This window comes from Fusarium poae, chromosome 2 (assembly GCF_019609905.1).
Source record: "Fusarium poae strain DAOMC 252244 chromosome 2, whole genome shotgun sequence".
Taxonomy (NCBI): Eukaryota; Fungi; Ascomycota; class Sordariomycetes; order Hypocreales; family Nectriaceae; genus Fusarium; species Fusarium poae.
In genome coordinates this window covers 3,984,696-4,007,216 of record NC_058400.1, presented here as the reverse complement: position 1 = coordinate 4,007,216, position 22,521 = coordinate 3,984,696, and the positions used below count along the sequence as shown (strand labels likewise).

The 22,521-nt window shown below is 44.7% G+C and overlaps 5 protein-coding genes across 5 annotated transcripts; all 5 read left to right on the top strand.

Annotated features, from left to right (window-relative positions):
- Positions 1-2,940: 2,940 nt before the first annotated feature.
- FPOAC1_005196 (uncharacterized protein) lies at positions 2,941-6,367 on the top strand (the record flags this gene model as incomplete). The annotated part of the gene is made up of 5 exons (XM_044849727.1): positions 2,941-2,962; positions 3,007-3,096; positions 3,149-3,291; positions 4,909-5,378; positions 6,196-6,367. 5 exons carry the CDS (start codon positions 2,941-2,943, stop codon positions 6,365-6,367), a joined length of 897 nt encoding a protein of 298 aa, XP_044708437.1.
- Positions 6,368-6,722: 355 nt separating this feature from the next.
- FPOAC1_005195 (uncharacterized protein) lies at positions 6,723-7,061 on the top strand (the record flags this gene model as incomplete). Its single annotated transcript, XM_044849726.1, has 2 exons — positions 6,723-6,729; positions 6,784-7,061. The coding sequence occupies 2 exons, from the start codon at positions 6,723-6,725 to the stop codon at positions 7,059-7,061; spliced, it is 285 nt and encodes a 94-aa protein (XP_044708436.1).
- A 4,652-nt stretch (positions 7,062-11,713) lies between these two features.
- FPOAC1_005194 (uncharacterized protein) lies at positions 11,714-13,668 on the top strand (the record flags this gene model as incomplete). Its single annotated transcript, XM_044849725.1, has 3 exons — positions 11,714-12,135; positions 12,190-13,108; positions 13,165-13,668. The coding sequence occupies 3 exons, from the start codon at positions 11,714-11,716 to the stop codon at positions 13,666-13,668; spliced, it is 1,845 nt and encodes a 614-aa protein (XP_044708435.1).
- A 1,037-nt stretch (positions 13,669-14,705) lies between these two features.
- FPOAC1_005193 (uncharacterized protein) lies at positions 14,706-16,127 on the top strand (the record flags this gene model as incomplete). Its single annotated transcript, XM_044849724.1, has 2 exons — positions 14,706-15,473; positions 15,522-16,127. The coding sequence occupies 2 exons, from the start codon at positions 14,706-14,708 to the stop codon at positions 16,125-16,127; spliced, it is 1,374 nt and encodes a 457-aa protein (XP_044708434.1).
- Positions 16,128-16,686: 559 nt separating this feature from the next.
- Positions 16,687-21,871, top strand: FPOAC1_005192 (uncharacterized protein; the record flags this gene model as incomplete). Its single annotated transcript, XM_044849723.1, has 6 exons — positions 16,687-17,081; positions 17,136-17,330; positions 17,380-18,005; positions 19,961-21,285; positions 21,338-21,639; positions 21,865-21,871. The coding sequence occupies 6 exons, from the start codon at positions 16,687-16,689 to the stop codon at positions 21,869-21,871; spliced, it is 2,850 nt and encodes a 949-aa protein (XP_044708433.1).
- Between the last annotated feature and the right edge of the window lie 650 nt (positions 21,872-22,521).

Below are 22,521 nucleotides of genomic sequence, written 5' to 3'. Positions count from 1 at the left end.
GAAGACGACCTCGACTCTACGCCACACCCTCAAGAATCACCAGACCTCATCAGAGTGCTCTCATAATCACCGAGATTGAGCTTCACACGAGACCTTAACCCACACCCACTAGTCGGGTATCTTCATCCACCAAAAGACTTCATTCTTGAAAATCGATTCACTGCAACAAAAGACCTTTACAAGTCAAGCATTCAAAAACATCGAAAGAATCAGCTTCTTGTCAAATCTCACCTTTGGTGATTTAGCCGACAGACCGATTCACTCAAAGTCATGCGAGAAAATTTCCCACTTCAGCCAATTATCGCCGCAAGAGAAGAAACAAGATACCGGACTTTATAGCAAGATCTTCCATAAGATCAAACCAACAGACCTTTCCTGTCGACTACTATTTCAACGCTTCCAATAACCCTACAGTCATGCGAGGACACTGCTACACAAAGACCATCTCTTTCTTTCTCTTGTCAACTATGCCCTACCACAACAACATCAACGGGATTTTGCTTCAGCAACCATCGCTTAGTCATTTGATCGACCAAGCTGCATCAACTCTCTTCTCGAAGCATCAGAAGATTGAGTTATCGTCAGATTCAGCTTCACATCATAATCGACCAAGCTTCATCAACTCTCTTCTGGCCACCATCCGAAGATCGGGTATAATGATAAAAGATCCAACTTTAGCTTCATTCCAAACAAACCATGTCGAGAACCAGCCTAATTGAAATGATAACTCTTTTCTTCTAGCCATCTCCATAGAAGCCAGGCTTCTTTGAAACGATGAAACGATCTTTAGCGATGGCCATTTCCTTTGATAGTGTTCACGCCTACAACCCCCCTCAACGAACTATCACAGTGACACGTACCCTTCACCCCCCCAAGAGCCTTCACCTCTAGCATTTGCGTGGTGTGGACTTGGAGATGTCAAGGTATGTTTGCGTCTGTAATAGGTGTACGTCAACTAATTCTCTGCAGACTCACAACGCCACCCTGATATTGCAATGTGCTTTCACTGCTAGAGAGCGACGCATTGATATTATTCCTTTATCGAAAAGATAGTCAATATTATATCATCAAGCAATACCGACATTATGACAGTGGATCCCAGTGGCAGGAAGCCAGGCCCTGAGCTGGTTGATCTTGGGTAATATTCTACCCCGCGATCGTGTCTACCGATCGTGTTTCACAGTCCGCAATACCAAGAGTCCACCTCTAGTCCGCACCTCAAACGGTGGGCGTTCATGTCTACCCCGGTCATCGGAAGTCATGAACATGCGTCCTACCAGGTCAAATAACCTCAAATAACTCAACGTCAATCCAAACGACTACGGGATATCGCTCATGAGAAGGACATTGCTCATCAAACAAAGCCCCGTGCAATCATTTCAAGGAAATGTCAACAAACAGGTCAAGTTACTGGTCCAAGTAACTGTCCCAAGTAACCGGCCAAACATCTAAACCCGAAAACTGTTCTCAAGAGCCTATTCCCGTCGAATTTCCGCCTCCTAACAAGCGACTACGACATGGCCATCCAAACTCAGCGATTCTTGAGCACATCGAAGCTACAAAGCTGAGGGAACACGGTCGAGGGTCAATAATCCTTTCCCATACATGGCACCTCGGTGCCGACTGAAAAGCTCCCCATTAAGAGCCCATCTTAATCGGTAGCAACACCAAGCATCCGCGGAACTATACTTCATCAGTACCTACCTATCACTGTCTGGAGACGTTCTAAAGCAATTTTCCAGCTTGCTGTCAACGCTTGTCGGCAGGAAAGACAAGTTTCAGACTGTCATTCGCTGTATGGCAATCGTGTCGTCAAAAGGTTCGGCAACAGTTGCGATAGGTAAGTGATTTTATTGTCATCAATGATACATTTAGCTAACATTTTGCAGCTTTGGACAATCGATCCCCCAAAGACTTTAACCTTCGTCGAGATTTCAAAAGTCGCAACGGGTGCTGGACCAGACGTTTGGCAAAGAGGCTATAGAAAGAACTCAAAGACAGGCTTGGATCCGAAAGCACTGTCACCGAAGACAACAAATTGTACTCCCTGCGGTGCCCAAAGCTACTGCTAATTTCTTAATTCAGGGATAGTAGAAGGTCTACCTGGCCGGAAGCCTTTGATCACGTTACTGTTTTCGCTATTTCACGCTCACTTGAGCGCCAGTCAGCAACGGCAACTAGCAGCAACGGCGACCGACAGCAATAGCTCTACATAGTATCAGTCGCGACAATACGGCTATAAACACTTTCTAAAAACTATATCAAGTAGACGGCCAGTGTCTGTCAAACCCACTCAAGTACAGGTGCAAGATAGATCGCCGTGGAGTTGGCGACTGAATATGATGTTTCAGTTGACATCGAACAGCAGATACGTCACCAATCACTGCTACATCTGCATCAGATGCTGACCACACCATCAAAACGACATATTGGCATGTCATCGACGACGCATACAACAAACCTGTGACACAGGACCATTTATTTGTTGCGGCATGATTCAGACCTATATGCAACATTAGCAACGACTACAGGATGCATTGACACATTACGCAACCTCTGCTAGCTTTCAATCGCGATCATCCCTCAAGTGGCTACATATCACGGCCATATGGTAATTGGAGTGTCAAGTTCGTCGTCATCATTCATAGTGCGGACATTAGAAGCACCTCTACTGCAGCAGCTGTGTAGTAATTCTTCATATCTAAGGTTCTCTTAAGACTAGGTTTCCTAACCAAGGCATAACTTATACAGCATAATATAGGTGACTTATAAAGGAAGCTTTAGTTACACTAAATAGATAGCAGTAACTTCTTCCTCTTGCAACCTTAATCAACTATTAAGTCAATAATCTATCAAAGATATTAAGATAAACTACTAGTCAGTCAATCCTGGCCCCTTATTCCAGATAGCTAATTACTTTTATAGGTCTTATATAACACAATGCTGACTAGCATCAAGATCAGTAAGAATATCTATCCAAATAAGATACATTCTAATGCTATAAAGGAAGCTATCAAGCATTACAAGAATACAGAGCAATTGCATACAAAAGCTATCGACCTTCATACAACGAAGAAGAAGGACAATCTCACAAAGGTAACAGGCTAATAGCCTTCACCTGCGAGCTGGACATCATGGTCGCGTCTAGAACCCTACTGGTATAACCGACGATATCAACGCCGACGACAACGTCAACCCAAGGCCAAGGGATCGCAGCCTATCCAAGATGCCTTACAGCAACATAACCCTACTGGTACAACCGACGACATCAACGCCGACGAAATCAACGTCGTCAGCGTTGACACTTGGTCAAATCAGCCTCCCTATAGTCTCCACTATAGGCCTTAGAGTCGCGCCTACGACAGCTATCAGTCCCCCCGCAATATAAATATAGTGGATAGCATAGTCCTTCAGTCTATCGGGCAAACCAGAAGTCATGCCCCTCCAGGTCTAGCTATCCACAGTAACAGTCACAGCAGCAGCACTTAAATCGACATCTTTACCAAGGTGCCCAACACCTTAAAGACCATTGCCTTCTGCATAGAAAGCGAAGAGATGCTTATCTAAGCTTACTGCCAGGTAAAGGCAATAAACCCTTACGTTTCTGTAGAAGGGATAATGTTCAGCGTGGCGCCTAAGCTGGATCTGAAAGGATTCTGCTCAGTAGCGCAACCAAACCCTCAATCCAGCAAAAACAACTCGGCCAGAGTAGTCTCAGCTCGGCTCCCGCCCAGCCTATCGGTCAAGGCTCTGGAATTTGTCCTTGTCGTTTCCTCGCCCGGTTGCTCATTACTGCGATCCCCTTTCCTTATGGGCGACCGGTTCCAGATCCATATGGTAACTGGGGCATGTTGCCTGCTGGTCCAATAATACAAATCAGTATAACGCAATATTGCACTGATGTCCGTATTTATGATCTCCTTTCAACAGCGTCATTTGAATCTCCTTTGATGCATCCAAAGGACAACGTACACCAGATGTAGTTTGGACCAATTCCGGCTCCAGCAAATGGCGCGATGGCATTTCCTTTCGCTATTTCGTCATTCTCTACTCACTGCGGGTGGTGGTACCAGACGACACGAATGAAAGAGCCCCGAGAGGAAAGATTATCTACCAACCCAACTTACACGAGATGTGCAACAGTCATCCGCGCAACAGAGAATTTACTACCTGAGTTATACTCAAGCGACACATTGGCACACGCAACGGCACCCCTTAGGTTGTTCGACGTACGTCCTTGAACCACTGGACGACGTTATAGCATGAGTATCAAGCACAACATTTACATCAACAGTTTTTTACTTCGTTAAGGCATCCAACGTCACCCGACAGTCAGTGGTCAGCATCAGGATCTAGACGAGGTCAAACACAGTTCAGTCGTAGAGGCCTAAAGCTATGGAAGCGATTCTAATACTGGATTGTATTGCACATCGCTATTTCCGTGTTGCATTTAACACCCTGCGAGCGAGGTCAGACGATTCGTTGATAACTATCGACATTGCAACATAGCGCCACCACGTCCACTCCCCTTAACCCAAACTCTGACACACAGGACCAAGCCTGACGAAGTTACCCACCTATTCATTCGACTTCCACGCCAAGTCCCATGTTATCATCCAGAAATCTGATTAATCTTAGCAAGAACAAAGTCCAACTGCGCAGGCATCCCCAGTGCGAGAATGGAGACGGGGGACCCCTCTGCCTAATACCCTTGAGAAGGAAATTACCTGCCCGTTTATGTTTTATTTCTGCCTCGGCTCTTATATTGCCAATCAGAGACCCGCCGAACCTGTTCACTACTCGGTGATTCTGGATAAGATGTCCTTACGATATAACGGTGAACACTAGCGCCCTCAACTACAGCCTTGGTCATTATAGATCATAATACGGAATCGTTCGACTTCCTAGGGCTCACAGTATCCATCAAGGATAAACATCCTGGAGCAACATTGCCGCTCGTCTGAGTACTTAGGCGGCCAGAGTCATCAATCAAGCTTTGATCACCTACCCGATGCGAGCAACTCTGATCAAGATCCTACTGCCATTCAACCCGATTCTCAAGCTGGGCAATTTGGCCCTGGCGAGAGCACGCAGCTCACCAAGGGGATCATACAGCAGGCTAACCCTCTTACTGTTACAACCAACAACGCCAATACTTGGGTCGATCAGACACCCGTACCCACTATAGGCCTTGGAGGCGCGCCTACCACTACAGCTATTGCCCCCCTTATTGACAAGGAAGATACCCCCGTTCATTCGACTCCCTCGCTTAACTCTCATGCGGCGATTCAGGAAACCGCCCGGTCTAGGCAGGGCCGAAGTCAAGATGCACAGGTATCCCCAGTCAAGAAGGAGCAAGAACGACTACCCTCTGTCTAGTACCCTTGTCGAGGAGGAAGTTACTCACCCGTTCATTCGACTTCTACTCCAATCCTCATGTCCAGAGAACTGCCCGACCTGCCAACTAATTGGTGATTCTAGATGGTGCCGGTCAATGAGATGCAAAAGACGCATGTTCTATCGGCAGTGCCATTCCCGCTCGCTCTACCACCCTGTCTCCCTCCATCCAGCTGTTTACTACACGCAACTCGCTGGCAACCGGGCCTCACTCACCAGGTTATTCAATGTACGTCAGAGGAATAACTATTTATTAATCTTTACTAATAATGATATTAACCAGGTTATCGCTGCTGAAGGTCATAGATGTCATCTGGCCGCAATTGCTATGACAATTCTAATCATCGTTTTATCCCAGACTCTCGAGTTTACAGGATTCAATATTACTATCAGTGTTCCAGTGCTCAAACCCACCAAATGCGCAAGACGACATCTACGAAGCGAAATCCCAAAAGTCAAAGTGCAGCGAGGCCTACTAACTGCGGTTGGCAGCTCTGGATAAAGAGGACGTTATTTCTCTAAGCACTTATTAGAAGGATTTGACCGTGCCATGGCAGATCTCAAACACGTCACATGCCGGAAACACAAGAGCGACTAGAGACGACACGAGAGGGTAGGTTGAGGGAGCATTTCGATATACTTAAGCCAATTACCAGAAGGGCATACCTCCAGTGGCTCGCAGAACAACAGGCACCACCGACTCTAGTACAAGACCGGTGTAGGCTTTCGTATCAGCTCGGCGCTCTTTCTTTCGTCTACAAGGTCCCTGTTCATATTGCCTCCACAAATACAACCTAGCGGTGTTTTTGGAGGAGTTTCTAGAGGAGATGTTTTTGGACGAGGAGTTTCTGGAGGTGTTTCTGAAGGTGTTTCTGAAGGTGTTTCTGGAGGTGTTTCTGGAGGTGTTTCGAGAGGAGGTGTCTTTTATGGTGGCGATTCTGATGGAGGCTATGACAGTGTGACGCGATAAGCAGATTGGCTGAAGTGCTGCATGTGGCAAGTCGAGAACAGCAACAAACAACAAACAACAGCAACGGCAGCGGCAACGGCAGCGGCAGATCGGCAACAGGGGCGGCAATAGCAACTACAATACTTTACTTCACCCGCCGCGATTTGCATCAACCGGAGGCATAGTCTATGAACTACTCAGTAAGTTGACTCTATTATTGCTGATCAAACCTCGAGTACTAATTTGTAGGCACCTCAACACTGAGACAAGAATCACTCATCAATGCCCACGATTCAGCGTTCTTTTGCAAATGTCTCGATCATTGAACGACTTTAAACTCCTTTCTGTCAACCAACAGAATTACCATACATACAATATGACAGGTACGCCCTTCCAAATTATGATCCAACGAGTGACTAACAACCTTCTCGATGCAGTTCTTTGTCGGGATCAAGCCACATTCGTTGATCTTATGGGTCGTGTTCACTACTCAGAATGGCCTCTACTTTCAACCGCTATCCTGGATGTCCATGACCACATCGTCCCTGCAAGACCCGGTCAACGATTGGCACACAATCTCAGCAGTTGGCAACAAAGAGCGATACACGATAGCAATGATACCATAACCTTTTCGACCCACAAAGACGTGCGACAAAGTCAATCTCAATTATTGATCAACATTCTCCATGACGGCCGAAATGTCTTTCTCTACTAGTTCCCGTGTCGCCAGCAGCTTTCAAGCGAGTCATATATTCCGCCCATCGTACACATTCCCAGATAGTCTCAGCGGTATTCAAGTCAGACGTGCACCTCTCTCTGACCGAGCTACAACCAATCTCCAGCAATCTATAGCAGTCACCGCGTCTTTCACAAAAGCCAAACCCAATTCTCACTACATTCTCAAACAACAATCCAGTCAAAAGTACAGCAACTCCAACAGAAGCACCAATACTGCCCAACATCAATCAATGAAAGAGAGTTGTCCCACCTTGCACTCGACTTAGGTGTCAGAGGTCCGACTGGCGGCAGGATAGGCGACCGAATTTCTATCAAATTACAGAATTCCAACCCAAATTATAGTAGATCATACAATATACGTAGCCTGGGTAACGCTCAGAGGCCCGCTTTTCTGTTATTCCGAGGTTCAGTGTGATGCATATCAGTTCGTAAAGACATCGTGCAGTCATTGGAGTTCTGGCATATGATATTATCCTTCAGCTTCATAAAAAAAGGTATTTGGAAGGTGCCCAAACAGAACTTGAACAAAGGTTAGTCTCTTCAACTAGTAGCCGTACCCTTCATGGCTGGAAAATATTATGATAAGGACAGAGTCAACGCATTTTGCCACAACAAGGGAAGAACTGATTGTGGTATGCTTGTCGTAATGACCAACTAGGTGTGGTGGCTTCATATAGGCTAAATAGATACAATATCTGAGTGGTTTATGTAATTATACATCCCAAGCAGATCTTTTGGGTCTCTGAGGTACTTTGTAACAGTCTCGTCTCCGTCATCCGTTATCGTGGCCCTGTCAACGGACGTCAATTATGAATGGGCACGGAAGCACGATCGAAGATTCCAGGGCGGATCAGTTAATAAAGGTCTAGTTACCAGCCTGATCGAGTATGTGATATCGATATCTACACTGATAACTGCACCCAAACCGCCTACGGTACCCGATGAGAGGGCGGAGATTCCGTGCCTACAAGTGTCTTACAGGTGAGCTTGGTCTCATTAATAGAGTTGCCACGATCACAAACTGTGACGAGTAATAATAAAGGTGACAGTTCATTGGCAAGATGATTTCGCTAGCATGGATTGAACTAGGATGGTATGGATGGGAAAATAAGACTTGGATGACCAATGCCTGACTGACAGCTCAAGAACAGACCATGTAGTAGGGCTGTGCGATGCGACACAACCAACCATGAACAGTAATTCCAGACGTGGATCAAAGGATTCTAGAGCTTCCTTATCGAAGCATTTAGCTGTAGGTTGCTCGTGGATGGAGCTATTGGGTAACCTTGGGGGGTTGTAATGTTGTCTATTCGATGGGTCTCCCTGCACCTCTACGTTACCCTATCTGTGCCGCGGATCAGTTTACCCATCGCGTGCCAGGGATGTCTCTAGGTGTGATTCCCTGGAATGGACTGGACCAAGTGGTCAGATAGGTTAATATGGTGTCGTGTGTTTGATTCGTCTATATTGAAGGAAGGATTGTACTTTGGTAAAGGTGATACTCTATCGGGTGGTAAGTGCTTACATTGAGCGCAGGTCGGGACGATATTGGAATGTGTTTGAGGTGTTTAATAATCTGATAGACCTGCCTATTCGGTAACCGTCATCACATGAGTTGTGCAGTCATTCGACTGACAACTTAATTGAGCATGCCAAGATGATCAAGCGTTGCCAAGAAAAATGTCATGATTTTTTTTTTGATAAGATACGATACCAAGAAAAGGTCTGCCGAAAGCCGAAAGGTTCAACAATTGCGTGCTCTATGAATGTCTCTCCAGCGTGGATTATTTGCTTGTCGGCCGAAAAAGAGCCCTATCGAATTTGCCCGTCTTGGCTCACGCTATGACAAGGCTTGGTCGAGGTTAGCTTCTACTTGGCTGCGCTGCGGCTCTGCGGTTGAAACGTCGCTTATTAACGAAGTTTGCATATCAAAGAATTATTTACGCAACAGTTTCAAGGTGTCAAGCACGAAATCATGGCTTGTTCTTGCGACTTGAGATTAAACTATGGCGAAATCTGGGGAGAGCCTGTTTCTGTTACTTGATGAATTGAGATTGACAAATTTGGCCACATAAGCATGCAATGCTTATTGCGGGCGACAAAAGATACGAGCTCCACTGTAACAGAAGAAAAAGAAGAAGAATCCGAGGCGCTAGACAAAGGGTCCTTTGCTTTTGTGGATAGTCGTCGGGGGGTTTCACTGCAGGGATTAATTAGTAGGTACTAAACTAAGTGTTGGCCTTGGACTTGAACCTCTGAGGATTCTCTCCAAAAGTTCCGATTAGCAAAACGCCACGCGCGCCTACAGTCTGTTCTTGGAACGAAACAGTTTCTCTTTTGATTCAGCAATCTACGCAGTAAAAGCAAAAGGTCCTGTTCCCCCAGTTATCACACGGGGTCTTACATAATTGATTTGTTCCCCGCAACGCACGAGACCATGACCGGTACGAGGGTAAAGTCAAACCTAGTAACATAACCTTGTTCAACAAGCTTAACTTGTTGGTGGAAGGAGGTCCTAAAAGGGGCAGCTCATAGTGAATCTGTGAGGTAAGAAAATCCATTTGCAGAGGCCAACCGCGATGCATCTAATGTTAATTTGGTGGGGATGCCTTTGACAGGACTCCAGGGTTAGCCGTCCTTTTAAGTTAACTTAGGGGGAAACGGACCCCCCCTAGAGGAGGACTCCCCCGGCTTCTTGATTATGTCACCAGTATAGGGTAGGCTCAAAATTGACCAATCATATGATCTAAAGACCAGGGGTGTCCTCTTCCAGGGGGGGTCCGTTTCCCCCTAAGTTAACTTACGATGGAGCTTAATTAGACGCGGCGAACTGGTCTTTTTGGAGTAACATTCCCGGGGCATTATCAGTGAGATTGAGGTTGTGACGAAAAGGTATTTGAACAATACTCGGGTTGAATGTAAAGTGATTCGCTAGTCCTATCTTGAATGACTGGACTCATTGTTCTAGAGCTTCTGGTAATCTCGATTTCAGCGTTAAAAGTACTCGCCACAGGATGGTTATCCCACTGTATTCCCGAAGCTGTAACAACCGTAACCGGTTTAGGAAGGTTACCGTTACATGAGGTGAAGAAATCAGGAGGCAAACTGCACCATTATCACACGGCTAACATGTGCGCAAGTCGCGCTATCAATAATATTGTATTAACAGTTAATTATGTACGACATGAAGATGGTAATCATGGTATTGAGGCATAAGGATTGTGGGTTTCTAATTTCTCATCGGGGCATTCCGATAAGCACGGTCTTTGTTTGAGCCCACCCTAGAGTACCAACATTCAAGCACGCGACAGTTTGTGTTTACTTCTATGTCACTGCCAAGACAAGACGTGACATGCACAAGCCACTTTTCATCACTTGATTGTCAGAGTAAACATTACAACACTCACAACCAGGAACGATCTACGCCAAGGGAAAGTGATTTTCTTCAAGAGTAACCAGTCAAAGTTGATCAAAGGCGAATTACCTCTTGGCAGCTGAAACGGTTCAAGATGAAGCCACAGATTGCCGCTCACACCGTTGAGGAATAACGTGTTCCTGTGGCTTGACCCAATGAAAAGCTGCGAATCTGATTCGGAGCCGGAAAACGCCCAAATCGGAAACGGTAACGGAGGCATTTATGCCTCGGCACTTTATTACGCCACGATTCTATTCATGAGTTACTATCAATGCATCGTCGCATCTCCAACAAAAGAGGTCCAGTCCAGACTCTGCATCAAAGCTGAGAATAAAGCACAAGCTGAAGCTCAAGCTGAGAATTGACCACAGCTCGGATATAATCACTGCTCCCGGGTTTCCCCCTTCCAAGAAATGTCAAGAGATGGCCAAGCAACTAATCTGCCGTCTTGGCCCCGAGCCTCATAACCAACGACATGACCATCGGCCGACTGCAGTTAACTGCAATGCTCCTCCAAAAGGTCGACCTTCCCTGTTAGGCGATAAGACATCGGCAAAAGGACCGAACATCTACCTACCTTCTCCGTTAGTGCTCGGGCCTTGACCCCGCATGTGGCATAACCTCTGTTACATGGCCTTGGGGACTTTTGTTCCGGGGTTGTCAATTAGTGCTAGCCTGGTGGGTAGCAGAAAAAATGACCTCCCAAGTCTTAGGTTACAAAAATAAATAGTCTAAGAGCCATAGTCTAAGGGGCATAAAGTGCCTTACTAATTTCATCTCTTATGCTTCCAGCGGCCAATCTTTCTGATACCCTGAGACTAGCGAAGATAAGGTCACTGTCTCCACTCATTAACTCTACCGTTGATAGACTACAACAGTTCAGTTTGTCAAAGTCAAAGTGGAAACTCTGGGGTCTGGTCTGTAGTTAACTGTTACATACAACTGCTATCATGCTGGGATCGTCGCTTCATCCCAGTCCCTAGTGAAGGTGGCAACGGCCAAGCCCGTCCTGTCGGATATTGGAGATTTGCATTCACCTCTTGAGTCTGGCCTGGGGGCAACAACCCCCATTCCTGCTGCATCTGATATATAACCATCACGTATCCTCCCACTTCTAACTTTCCTTTCCCTCAGGGCATCCTCGACATCTCGTTTCACCCCCTTCGTTTTAACAGTCTTTCCCACATCAGACTGCCAGCAGGACTCGAGTCAAAATGACTTCCACCGGTCCTATCGACAACGACGCCATTGCCCGCTCAGGGCTCGTAGACCCCGAGGCTCACGGCATCCCTCAGGTAGCCGCCAAGGGTTCCATGGATGTGACACGCCGCTCCGTCTCCGACTCTGACGATGAGCTTCCCACCGAGGAGGAGCTACAGACGCTCCGTCGTGTCTCTGGAAAGATTAAGTGGGCCATGTACACTATTGCCTTTGTAGAGGCTTGCGAGCGTTTCTCCTATTACGGTTCCGCTGTGCTCTACACCAACTTTGTTGCCCAGAAGCTCCCTCCTGGTTCCAACACTGGTGCTCCTCTTGATCCCGATGGTCAGGCTGGTGCTCTTGGCATGGGTCCCAAGGCCGCCCAGGGTATTTCTCTGTTCAACCAGTTCTTCGCTTATCTGATGCCTCTTGTCGGGTACGTTACATCTCATCGCATCTCATCTCTCGAATTTCACTAACATGTCAATAGTGCCTGGGTTGCCGATGCTAAGCTCGGTCGTTTCCTCACCCTTCATATCGCCATTGCCATCTCCACCATCGCTCACACTATCCTGGTCGCTGCTTCATCCCCCAACGTCATCGTCCGAAAGGACCCTGCATTCGGTGCCTTTATCGTCGGTCTCATCACTCTTTGCGTCGGAACTGGTTTCTTCAAGGCCAACGTTTCTCCGCTCCTGGCTGATCAGAATGAGGACACCAAGATGCGCGTCGAGGTCCGCAATGGCGAGCGAGTTATTGTCGATCCTGCAGTGACAAATACCCGTGTCTTCCTCTACTTCTACCTTGCCATCAACATCGGTTCTGTGTGCGGTCAGATTGCCATGGTCTACGTTGAAAAGTACCACTCCTTCTGGTTGGCCTTCTTCATCCCAACCATCTTCTTCTTGATCGCCCCAATTGTCCTGGCTCTTAACAAGAAGAAGTATAAGCTCAAGCCTGCGACTGGTTCCGTCCTGTCCAAGTTCTTGCGCATGTTCATTTACGTCTCTAAGCGCAGCCCTGCTTTCCGACCCAACTGGGAGCATGCCAAGCCCTCTCAGATTCCTGTTGACCAGCGTCCTGCTTGGATGACGTACGATGACGCTTGGGTTGACGAAGTCCGACGTGGTCTGATGGCCTGCAAGGTGTTCCTCTACCTGCCCGTCTTCCATCTGGCTTACAACCAGATGACCGGTAACCTCACCACCCAGGCTTCTACCATGGTTCTCAACGGTGTTCCAAACGATGTAATACAAAACCTAAACCCAATTAGCATCTGTTTGATGGTCCCGATAATTGACCATGTTCTGTATCCCGGTCTCCGAAAGTTGGGTGTCGCTTTTACCCCGATCAAGCGTATGACGGTTGGTTTTCTGATCTCCGCCCTGGCCATGGTCGCCTCTGCAGTGGTGAGTACTATCTTTAAAAAAAATAAATCAAATGATTTAAAGCTAACTTATTAAAGATGCAACATTATATCTACCAAAAGAGCCCTTGTGGCAAGTATGCGAACGGTGACGACCCTTCAACTGGCGAGAAGTGCGCTCCCGCCGACATCAACGTCTGGGCTCAGTGCCTACCCTACATCTTGATCGGCCTCGGTGAAATTTTCACCAATGTCACTTCTTATGAGTACGCCTACTCCAAGGCTCCCGAAAACATGAAGTCACTCGTCATGAGTGTAAACCTCTTCATGTCTGCTTTTGCCTCGGCCATCGGTCAGGCTTTCACACCTCTCTCCGACGACCCTCTCCTTGTCTGGAACTACGTTGTCGTCGCTGTTATTGCCTTTGTCGGCGGTGTTGCCTTTTGGTTCCAATTCAAGCACCTCGACAGTGAGGAAGACAAGTGGAACATGCTCAAGGCCTCCCAGTTCCAGGGTGAATACCAACCCAATGCTCTTGAGAACAAGGTTGCTGATGAGCATGAGGAGCCTACCAATGCTCCTCGGGATGTTGAGAAGATGTGACTCCCAAAGGAGTGCAAGAGTTGCTATCGCTTTAGTTAAGATACCACTAGTATTATGATCTGGATTACTTCAAAATAATTGAATCCATTATTACATCACACTTGGTTCGAGAAGTAATATGACTTGATGTTCATTGGTGAATTATGACGAAATGTTATACTTTGACCGTATTTGACTGACGAGTATCTGACCTCTTGATCTTTTCGTTCAATCTGTAAGGGTTGATGGGTCTATGAACGGCTTTCATTCATGTGCATTGTTTATGAAAAAGGAATAGGATACATTCAGGATAATACCCCTGCAGTCGTCATATACCTAGTATTTCTCCAGGGGTAACAGAAAAGTGAGCTGCCTAGGATTTCGGGTATAACATAAATAACCCGAAAAGTCTTGTCTTAGTGGCATAAACTAGTCGGATTGCCTGCCTGCTAGCTTTGTGCAATGTTCCAACACAAGGTAAAGAAATATCATTTTCATGACAAGTCTTTGTAGTTGCATCAAATGCTAATCTTCTGCTGTGGTCTAGAGCTGACCCTGAGAAACTGCTCTAAATGATGTAATCACGATTACCTCCACTGCTTAAAGCACAGAGGAATTGAAAACCAAAAAAAAGAGGAAACAAAAAGAAAATAGGGCTACCTCTGTACCCACATGATAATGGACACTGCCCGGTTTGAAAGGCCTCAGGGTATCAGAAAATTGGCCGCTGGAAGCATAAGAGACACAATTAGTAGGCCACTTTATGCTCCTTAGCCTATAGCTCTTAGACTATTTATTTTTATAACCTAAGACTTAGGAGATCATTTTTTCTGCTGCCCACTAGAATGGATGAGATAATAAACAGTAGAGCGGCACCTGACTGACACTGACACTGACTGACACTCCCTGACACTGCATGCCAAAGGGGCAACTGGAAACAGAGACAGAAACAGAAATACTAAAATATCTACACCAACTCTACAATCTCGAAAACAAATCATCAACACAACGCAGTCGTCTTGGACGACATAACCGCGTTCCCCCAGTCTATCTGCACCATGGCATCCTCGCAGTACTGCAGAGCTGGTCCCGTCATCTTTACTCTCGTCCCGCTCAACATGAACTCTCTCGAGGCTCTAGAAGACTTCCGCAACAGACGTTTCTGCGAAAGACCCGGTCAAGAGACACTTCCAGACGAGATTTACATCACCTTCAACCCCCATCGCCCTGAAGGTATCTATCCGTCTACAATCGGCCGCGCAGGGGACATCAGGCTACCCAGAACATTCCCCGCGAGCATCCAGTGCGCTTTCGAAATCCACAAAGACACCGGAGAGGTAATGCTTGTGGATAAATCGCCTGATCAGAGTTGCTATGTGCGCTACTCAACCAACACCGATGAGATACTGGATTTCACAGATTTCGGAGCCATGGTCATCTGTCCGCATGCCCACGAAATCATACTCCACTTCGGAGAGGGAGAAAGTGATTCTTGGATGCTGTGGGCTATTAATTGGTGGCATATGCCAGGGCCAGTCGACATGGAGGCTTGGGCAGCCCAAGTAGGTTTCCATGCTCGGATCGGACAAAACATGACACTCCAAAGCATTCCACCAACAAGACGTTTGGATTTCGACGGTGCTAACCGGGAGAACCGGTATCTTCCACGTGACAACATCAAACGTAAACCTGGCACAATAGTCACCAAGGGCATCGATGCACTCACTGGCCATCTTGTGGCTATCAAGACAGTCAAAGACAGAAAACCGGGTCGCTATCGCTTGGAGGGAGAGGCAATAAAGGAACTATCCACCGATTTGAACCATGTAAGAATGTATACAACCACTTTCCCAACACGAAACTAACATCAGCAGTCTCATGTGATGGAATTTCTCCAAGTCGAAATCAAGACAGACCACTTTGAACTCGTCATGGAGCTACAGGATGGCAATGTCTATGAACTCGCGCGCAATGAGAAGTTCGCGGATGCCCGAAACTTGTTCCAGTTTGGAGATAACGTTGGTCGACCTCTAATGCACCAGATGTTACAAGCCCTGGACTATCTTTGCTGGAAAGACATCACCCACCGGGACGTTAAGCCAAGCAACATCCTATATCGCCGCATCGACAAGCACACCTACCACTACCGTCTTACTGACTTTGGCATGGCGACAACGGCCCCCCACCCGCGTCGTGGTGATGGGGATTCAATGTTCATGCCGCCCGAGGTTTTGTATCTGGATGGTGACCACACGACTAAGATTGATATCTGGTCGCTCTGTGTTTCGTTTTGTTGTATTTTCGGCTTCAAGCTAACCTTGAGCGACAAATTCGAAGTTTATGACAAGCACGGCCGCGTTCATCCAGATTGGATCCCTGTTCTCGAGACCATGGTGGTTGTGGACTCCAACAACCGTGTTTCAGCTGGTGATGTGCTGACGGAGATGTTTGAAGGAGTTGGGCGAGTCACTGCTGAGTGAACCATAGGATATGGCAGCCGGATATAGAATGGGGGATGGAATCTGCACTTTCTGTTTTTCTGTCTATCACTAGGCATTTACTACGGTCGAAAGAGTGATAGATCTCTTTCGTGATAGTCACTGTCTTTAGCAATTGACAATCTACCTTGAGAGTGTTACATGAATTGGCCGCCGGGAACATAGGAGACGAAATTCGTAGGCCAGCTTATGCTATTCAGATGAGACTTTTAGATTGGTTGTTTGTATACCCTAAATCTCGAAGGCGATCTCTTCTACCACCAACTTCTACCATAAACATTATGTACCTAGGTATGTAACACTACCCGGATTGTTATCTAAACCGTGGATGAATAAGTGCTAAGGCTCACACCAAGTGTGAAAGCATCACGTAGTAACGTACAGTGTTTTAGGCGGCCAATCAGACCTCCCTGAGTGCGCGACGCCCCGCAACGATATTCAAAAGTAAGACTTGCCAGGATCAAGGCTCCTGCAGAATGTTAGCTTTGATTTGATGGGTTACAGTATATTAGGTTATGTTTCATACCAAATTCACCTATAAATGCCTTTGTTCCTCTTCCTCAAATTTGTTATCATCAGTAGCCTTTTTCCTTTTATAAACATTACCATGGCTTTGGTTTTCATTCTCTATTCTAGTGCCTTGGCGTTGGTTACTTATCTCATCTTCAAGCACACTCAACAACGCAGGAAGGGTCCTCTACCACCAGGTCCTAAAGGGTTACCTCTCCTCGGAAATGTACTTGATCTCCCTCCACCAGGAACGATAGAATGGGTTCACTGGCAGAAGCATAAAGAGAAATATGGCCCGATCTCTTCCGTCTCCGTTCTGGGACAGTTGTTTGTCATACTGCACGACAAACAGACCATCACAGATCTTTTGGAGACGCGGGCTTTGAAAACTGCTTCAAGGCCAAAGCTGGTGTTTGCGGGTGACGTGTAAAATACTCCTCATCCTCTTGTTTTCTTTCTTTGCTAATCTTTGTTACACAGTGTTGGATATGATAGTATCATGGGCATGATGCCGTTTGACAGGACATTTCGATTGCATCGCAAGCTTACGGCGACCCAAGTCAGCAGTAAGTCCATTGGCAGATTCGAGCCCATACAGGAGCTTGAGATATCCCGACTACTTCAACGCATCCACAAAGACCACAATAGTGACAATCTACCCGAACATTTAAACCAGTAAGTCACCTACTATGTCACGTACAAAACACCATCTAACATATCCAAGAGTATCAGGGTCCATAATGCTACGAATTCTTTACAACTACGAAACAGACCCCAGTCAGAACGACCACATTGTCTCAATGGCCAATACAGTCATGGAAGAGTTCTCTCAAGCGACAAGTCCAGGTGCTTGGGCGGTAGACTTGATACCGTGGCTCAAGTACCTACCAGAATGGATGCCAGGTACAAGCTTCAAAAAGACAGCCAGGATCTACCGGGACCATCTACTGCAAAATGTCAAAGACCCTTATGATTATGTGAGAGATCAGATGACTCGCGGCAACGACAATCTCTCGTATGTCGCTGGTTTGGTCAAAGATATACATCGGAAAATCGACCCAGAAGAGGAGAGTGTTATCCAGTGGACGGCTGCTTCCATGATGAACGCCGGCACCGATACAACCGGCGCCACTCTACTCTCATTCTTTGCCGCCATGGTCATCTACCCCGACGTCCAGAAGCGAGCTCAAGAGGAGATTGATCGTATCATTGGAGGTTCGCGTCTCCCTTCCTTCTCCGACAAGGCCAATCTTCCTTACATCAACGCGATCGCTCAAGAAACATTACGCTGGCATACACTCGCACCCATGGGGTTCCCACATATGACTACAGAAGACGACACTTACAAAGGTTACTTTATTCCGAAGAACACTCTCTTGTTTCCTGCGGTAGCCTCGATCACGCATGACCCAGAGATATATCACGACCCGATAGCCTTCAGACCTGAACGATATTCTAAACCCTACAATGAGCCTTTACCGTCTGATGTAGTATTTGGATTTGGTCGAAGGGCTTGTCCAGGCAAGTGGATCGCTGAACAGACAATGTTCTTGATTATTGCACAGACTTTGGCTGTCTTCAATATCGGAAAACATGTGGACGAGGAGGGGAGAGAAATTGATGTGGTATATGAACAGTTGCCGGGAGTGATCGCTAGGGTGAAGCCGTTTCCGCATAGGATTGTACTTAGGACTGAAGGCCATAGAAGATTTGTGGAATGATGCCCTTTTTTATTTTTTCTGGTTGTCATTTTGCACAAGAAATAAGCTATTTTATATACTTTTCTAAACTTTATTAACGAATGCAAGTCTAATTCACTCAATACACTCAAAGTCGTAGCAACATATCCATATGCCTCTAGATTTAAATCTCAATTTATCAAATCAAGGTTTTCTCCACCACTATCTTTGCCACCACCAAGAATATAAAGGCAATAACCAAACTCTGTAATGAGGGCTATTGATATGGGTATCCCTCGAAGTCTAATGTGAAATCGATAGATGCAGCTTCGTCACGAAAAATAGGGCTCTTGGAGCAACCTTAATCTCACACAAATACAAAAGCAATACCTGCTATACAACCCACTTATCCTTCCTTTAACACAACTAGGTTAAAGGGAGGTTTTGTGGGTTTTGTAAGGTTTTGGTTACTCTGTGTGAGCAATAAACAAGTAATCGCATGTAATGAGGGTTATATAAAAGTAGCTCCTGCTGGGTTGTATGTATCACTATCGTGTTGAAAGCTATGGCATTAATTATAAGCTTTTTCCCTTCTTCCTTAGAACCTTCCTTAGTCTTTTAACTTTATAGGATTCTTAATATAATAAATTTTAATTTAATAAACTTTTTAATAATATTATTTTTATTAAATACTTAATAAATTATTAATAATTTATTTTTTTTATTAAAAATTATTTTAAAGATTAAAAAATAATTTTATTTAAAGTATTTTATTTTTTAATATATTAATATTATTATTATATTTTATTCTATAAAAAACTTTAAAATTTTTTTTTTTTTTATATAATAAAAATTTAAATTTTAATTTATTAATTTAATAATTAATTATATAATTAAAAATATTATAATTAAAAATAATAAAAATAATAATTTAATTATTATTTATATTAATAATATTTTAATTTTAAATATTAATAAAAAATTATTTTAAAAATAATAAAAGCTTTAAATTTTTTTAATTAATTTTTTTTTAAAAATAAAATTAATTATAAAAATTAAATTTTTATAAATAGTTTTTAATTTAATATATAATTAAAATAAATAAAGACTTTAAAATTTATTATTTTATATAATAATTATATAATTATATAATTTTATTAATATTAATATTAATAAAAAAATATTTAATAATTAATTTTTTAAAAAAATAAAAATTTTTATAATAATTATTATAATTTTAATTTTATAAGTTATAATATATATTTTTAAATAAGATTTATATTAATATTTAAGTTTAAAATCTATATTTTTTTATAAATTAATTTTAAATATATACTTTAAGACTTATACCTTAAAAAGCACCTAATAAAAGTATGCATTACAATTGTTTCTTCCTTCTGTAAACATTGACCCACAAAACCTTCTTCATAACATCGGCCAAAACTACTAAATAATGCAACAAACTTGCGTGATTTGTGGGGGTCGTATCCTCTCAGCTCCCATGAGTGACGCGAAGAAATGGCTTGGCCAAATACGTCTAGGTATGAATATCTAATACTGTATACACATCTCCAGGAAGTGTACAATGAGAAGACCATCTTTAATATTCTGCTAATCTCTCCTCAGCTCGCTGTCCACGAGCGATGGATCCGTTTGCCACAGTCACAGGAGTTGGATACGCTGAACTGAACTTGTTCGTTGTCCCCCAAGATGCATCCTCGTGCATTAGCCCTGAGGAATCTAATCATGAGGTCGAACGGTATTGGGACGAACCTCTCAGTACAATAGCAGTCTTTCATGACTCATGTTGGAATATGCTACTGGACTATGTCTCCTTGAAGACAACCATTGTGTATGAGAAGAACGACATTGCTCAGTGTCTCTATGATATTGTCTATGATCTTCCGTCAAGTGAGGATTGCTCCGTTATTATCGGACAGCAAGTTCGCCAAAGATCTGGGCGGGGAAACTCTGTCTTGCCGGCAAGATACAAATATGCAGAAGCAAACCCAGATATACTACCCATCACGCATGCCAAGGCCACGAAACCCTTTGAAACCGACACTCGACCCTTGCCCTTCGACGCCGACGCCAACAGCTTCTCCAAGCTACCCTTGGAAATAATGCATCACCTTGTCTCATTTATGGATTCTCCAACTCTATGCAATTTCAGATTGTCCTCAAAGGTTATCGCAAGTCTCGCTCACACCGACAACCTTCCTCAGGCATTCTGGGCAAGTCGTTTCGCTGCCGACCACGAGATGGGATTCTTTCCACTGAACTGGGAATCTTCAGATGGTCCCAAAGATTGGCGTCGATTATATTTCTATTTGAGAGACAACCTAAAGAATCGATCCCGAACCGGTCACATGCGGAGTCGAAGACGGATCTGGAGTTGTATCAAGCGCTTGAGGTTTCTCATCAAGATGATGATCCAGCACACTCCTGACTTTCAAGACAACGGGAGCCTCCTAAAAGACATTGATGTACAAGGTCTCCATATTACTGACATGATTAAAGGTCTCACTACATTAAATCCGCTCAGAAAAAAAGGCTCGCAGTTTCTTGTCATCGATCCAAAACAGGCCAAGACTGATGGCTTGCGGATGTCCATATCCACCATAACCCTTCAATCCGTTAGTTATATCTGTGGCTTGAGGATCTCTACAGGAGATGACAAATTTACTGGAGACGAGATCTCACGCGTCGGTTTTGTTTTACCCTCCACCGAGACGCATCTCTGTATTAGTAAATCAGCACGTTTGGTGGCTATCCGAGTCGCTGTCTCGATTGGAGGTATAATCGGAATTGAACTTGAGGAAGAGGACGCTATGGGCCAGGTCATGTGGCAATCGATGGGTCAACTAAGAGATCTACCTGATTTCTCTGGTATAGTAACTCTCAAGCCGAAAAATGAGAGTCAGATCTCCGGACTCATCCTCGGCTTCGATGTAAGTTGAACTGATCGTTACATTACTTTGATCTAACCATAGGGCAATCTAGTCTTATAAAGCCATATCGATTCAGTTGGTAGAAAGGGCTAATCACTGGGGTCAAAAATCCTCCCCAAGGCTCAAGTCCTGGGTATGGCATTCCGTCGAACCAAGCTCACATACTCTTATCATGCCACCCGACATGGAACGAGTCTTTATTAACGACCAACCGACTGTCGCATTCAATATGGATTTCGGTGGCCCAGATGGAACCTGGCTTCCACTTCTTGTTCATATTTCGGTTCTTACCTTTGAACAAACCGACGGACTTAGGGGGTTCGCTTTCTACTATAAAGACGGATCTTGCAAACGGTATTTATTCCAGACAAAGAGGAGATACCTTGCAAATCGTCGTTTGAACGTTTGCGAACGAGGGCTTCCGCTGAATGGACCAGGTGGAGAAAGAATCATCGCGGTTATGCTCGAAAATTGGGGCAATCAATTTCAACTTAAAGTATGACCCATCACCCATGGTGGTTTTGTGTTGAGGGACGATGACATGATGAGAGAAGAATTGACTAACTTATTTGTCCGCAGATCATGACCAATCTACGTCGTGTCTCACAGACAAGACTGGTCGATGGCGAAAGGGAAGACATCATGCAAGATTCGACACACAACCAGTTGACTCAAAGTATAGGGGTTCCTGACGGGCAGACTATCATCAAAATTCTCACATCTGTCCAGGTAAGCACAAATCACTGCTATGAGTTGTAGTGACAAATAAAGCTGATGGTGTCATTCATAGCTCTTTTTAGGCAATGGGAAAATAGAGACTCTAGGAATCAATTGTACCCAAATTCAGGGTCATCTCTCCACGGCAACTCCTTTGCTCAAAGTCGTTGGGCGCAAAGAAGGACTGCTTGCGAGGTCTAGCTTGCAGCTGAAGGCTATTAGCCTGATCTTCTTGGGATTGTCGCTCTTTTTGGTCATACTAAAGCTTTCTAAGTAACCTATATTCTTGCAGCTATTAATAGATGCCTTAATAGCTTTGGAGTACATCTTATTTAAAAAGCTCTATCTTTGTAATGTTAATTCTAGTAGCTAGCATTATATTATAGAGATTCGAGACTCGGAGGCTAATGTCTTCGCCATCACTCACATCTATGCCTGTTTCCATTTCCATGGACAGGGTCTTTGTCGTTACGAATTTCGCTATGGTGGATGTCTCGATTTATCTCTTGCCGAACCATG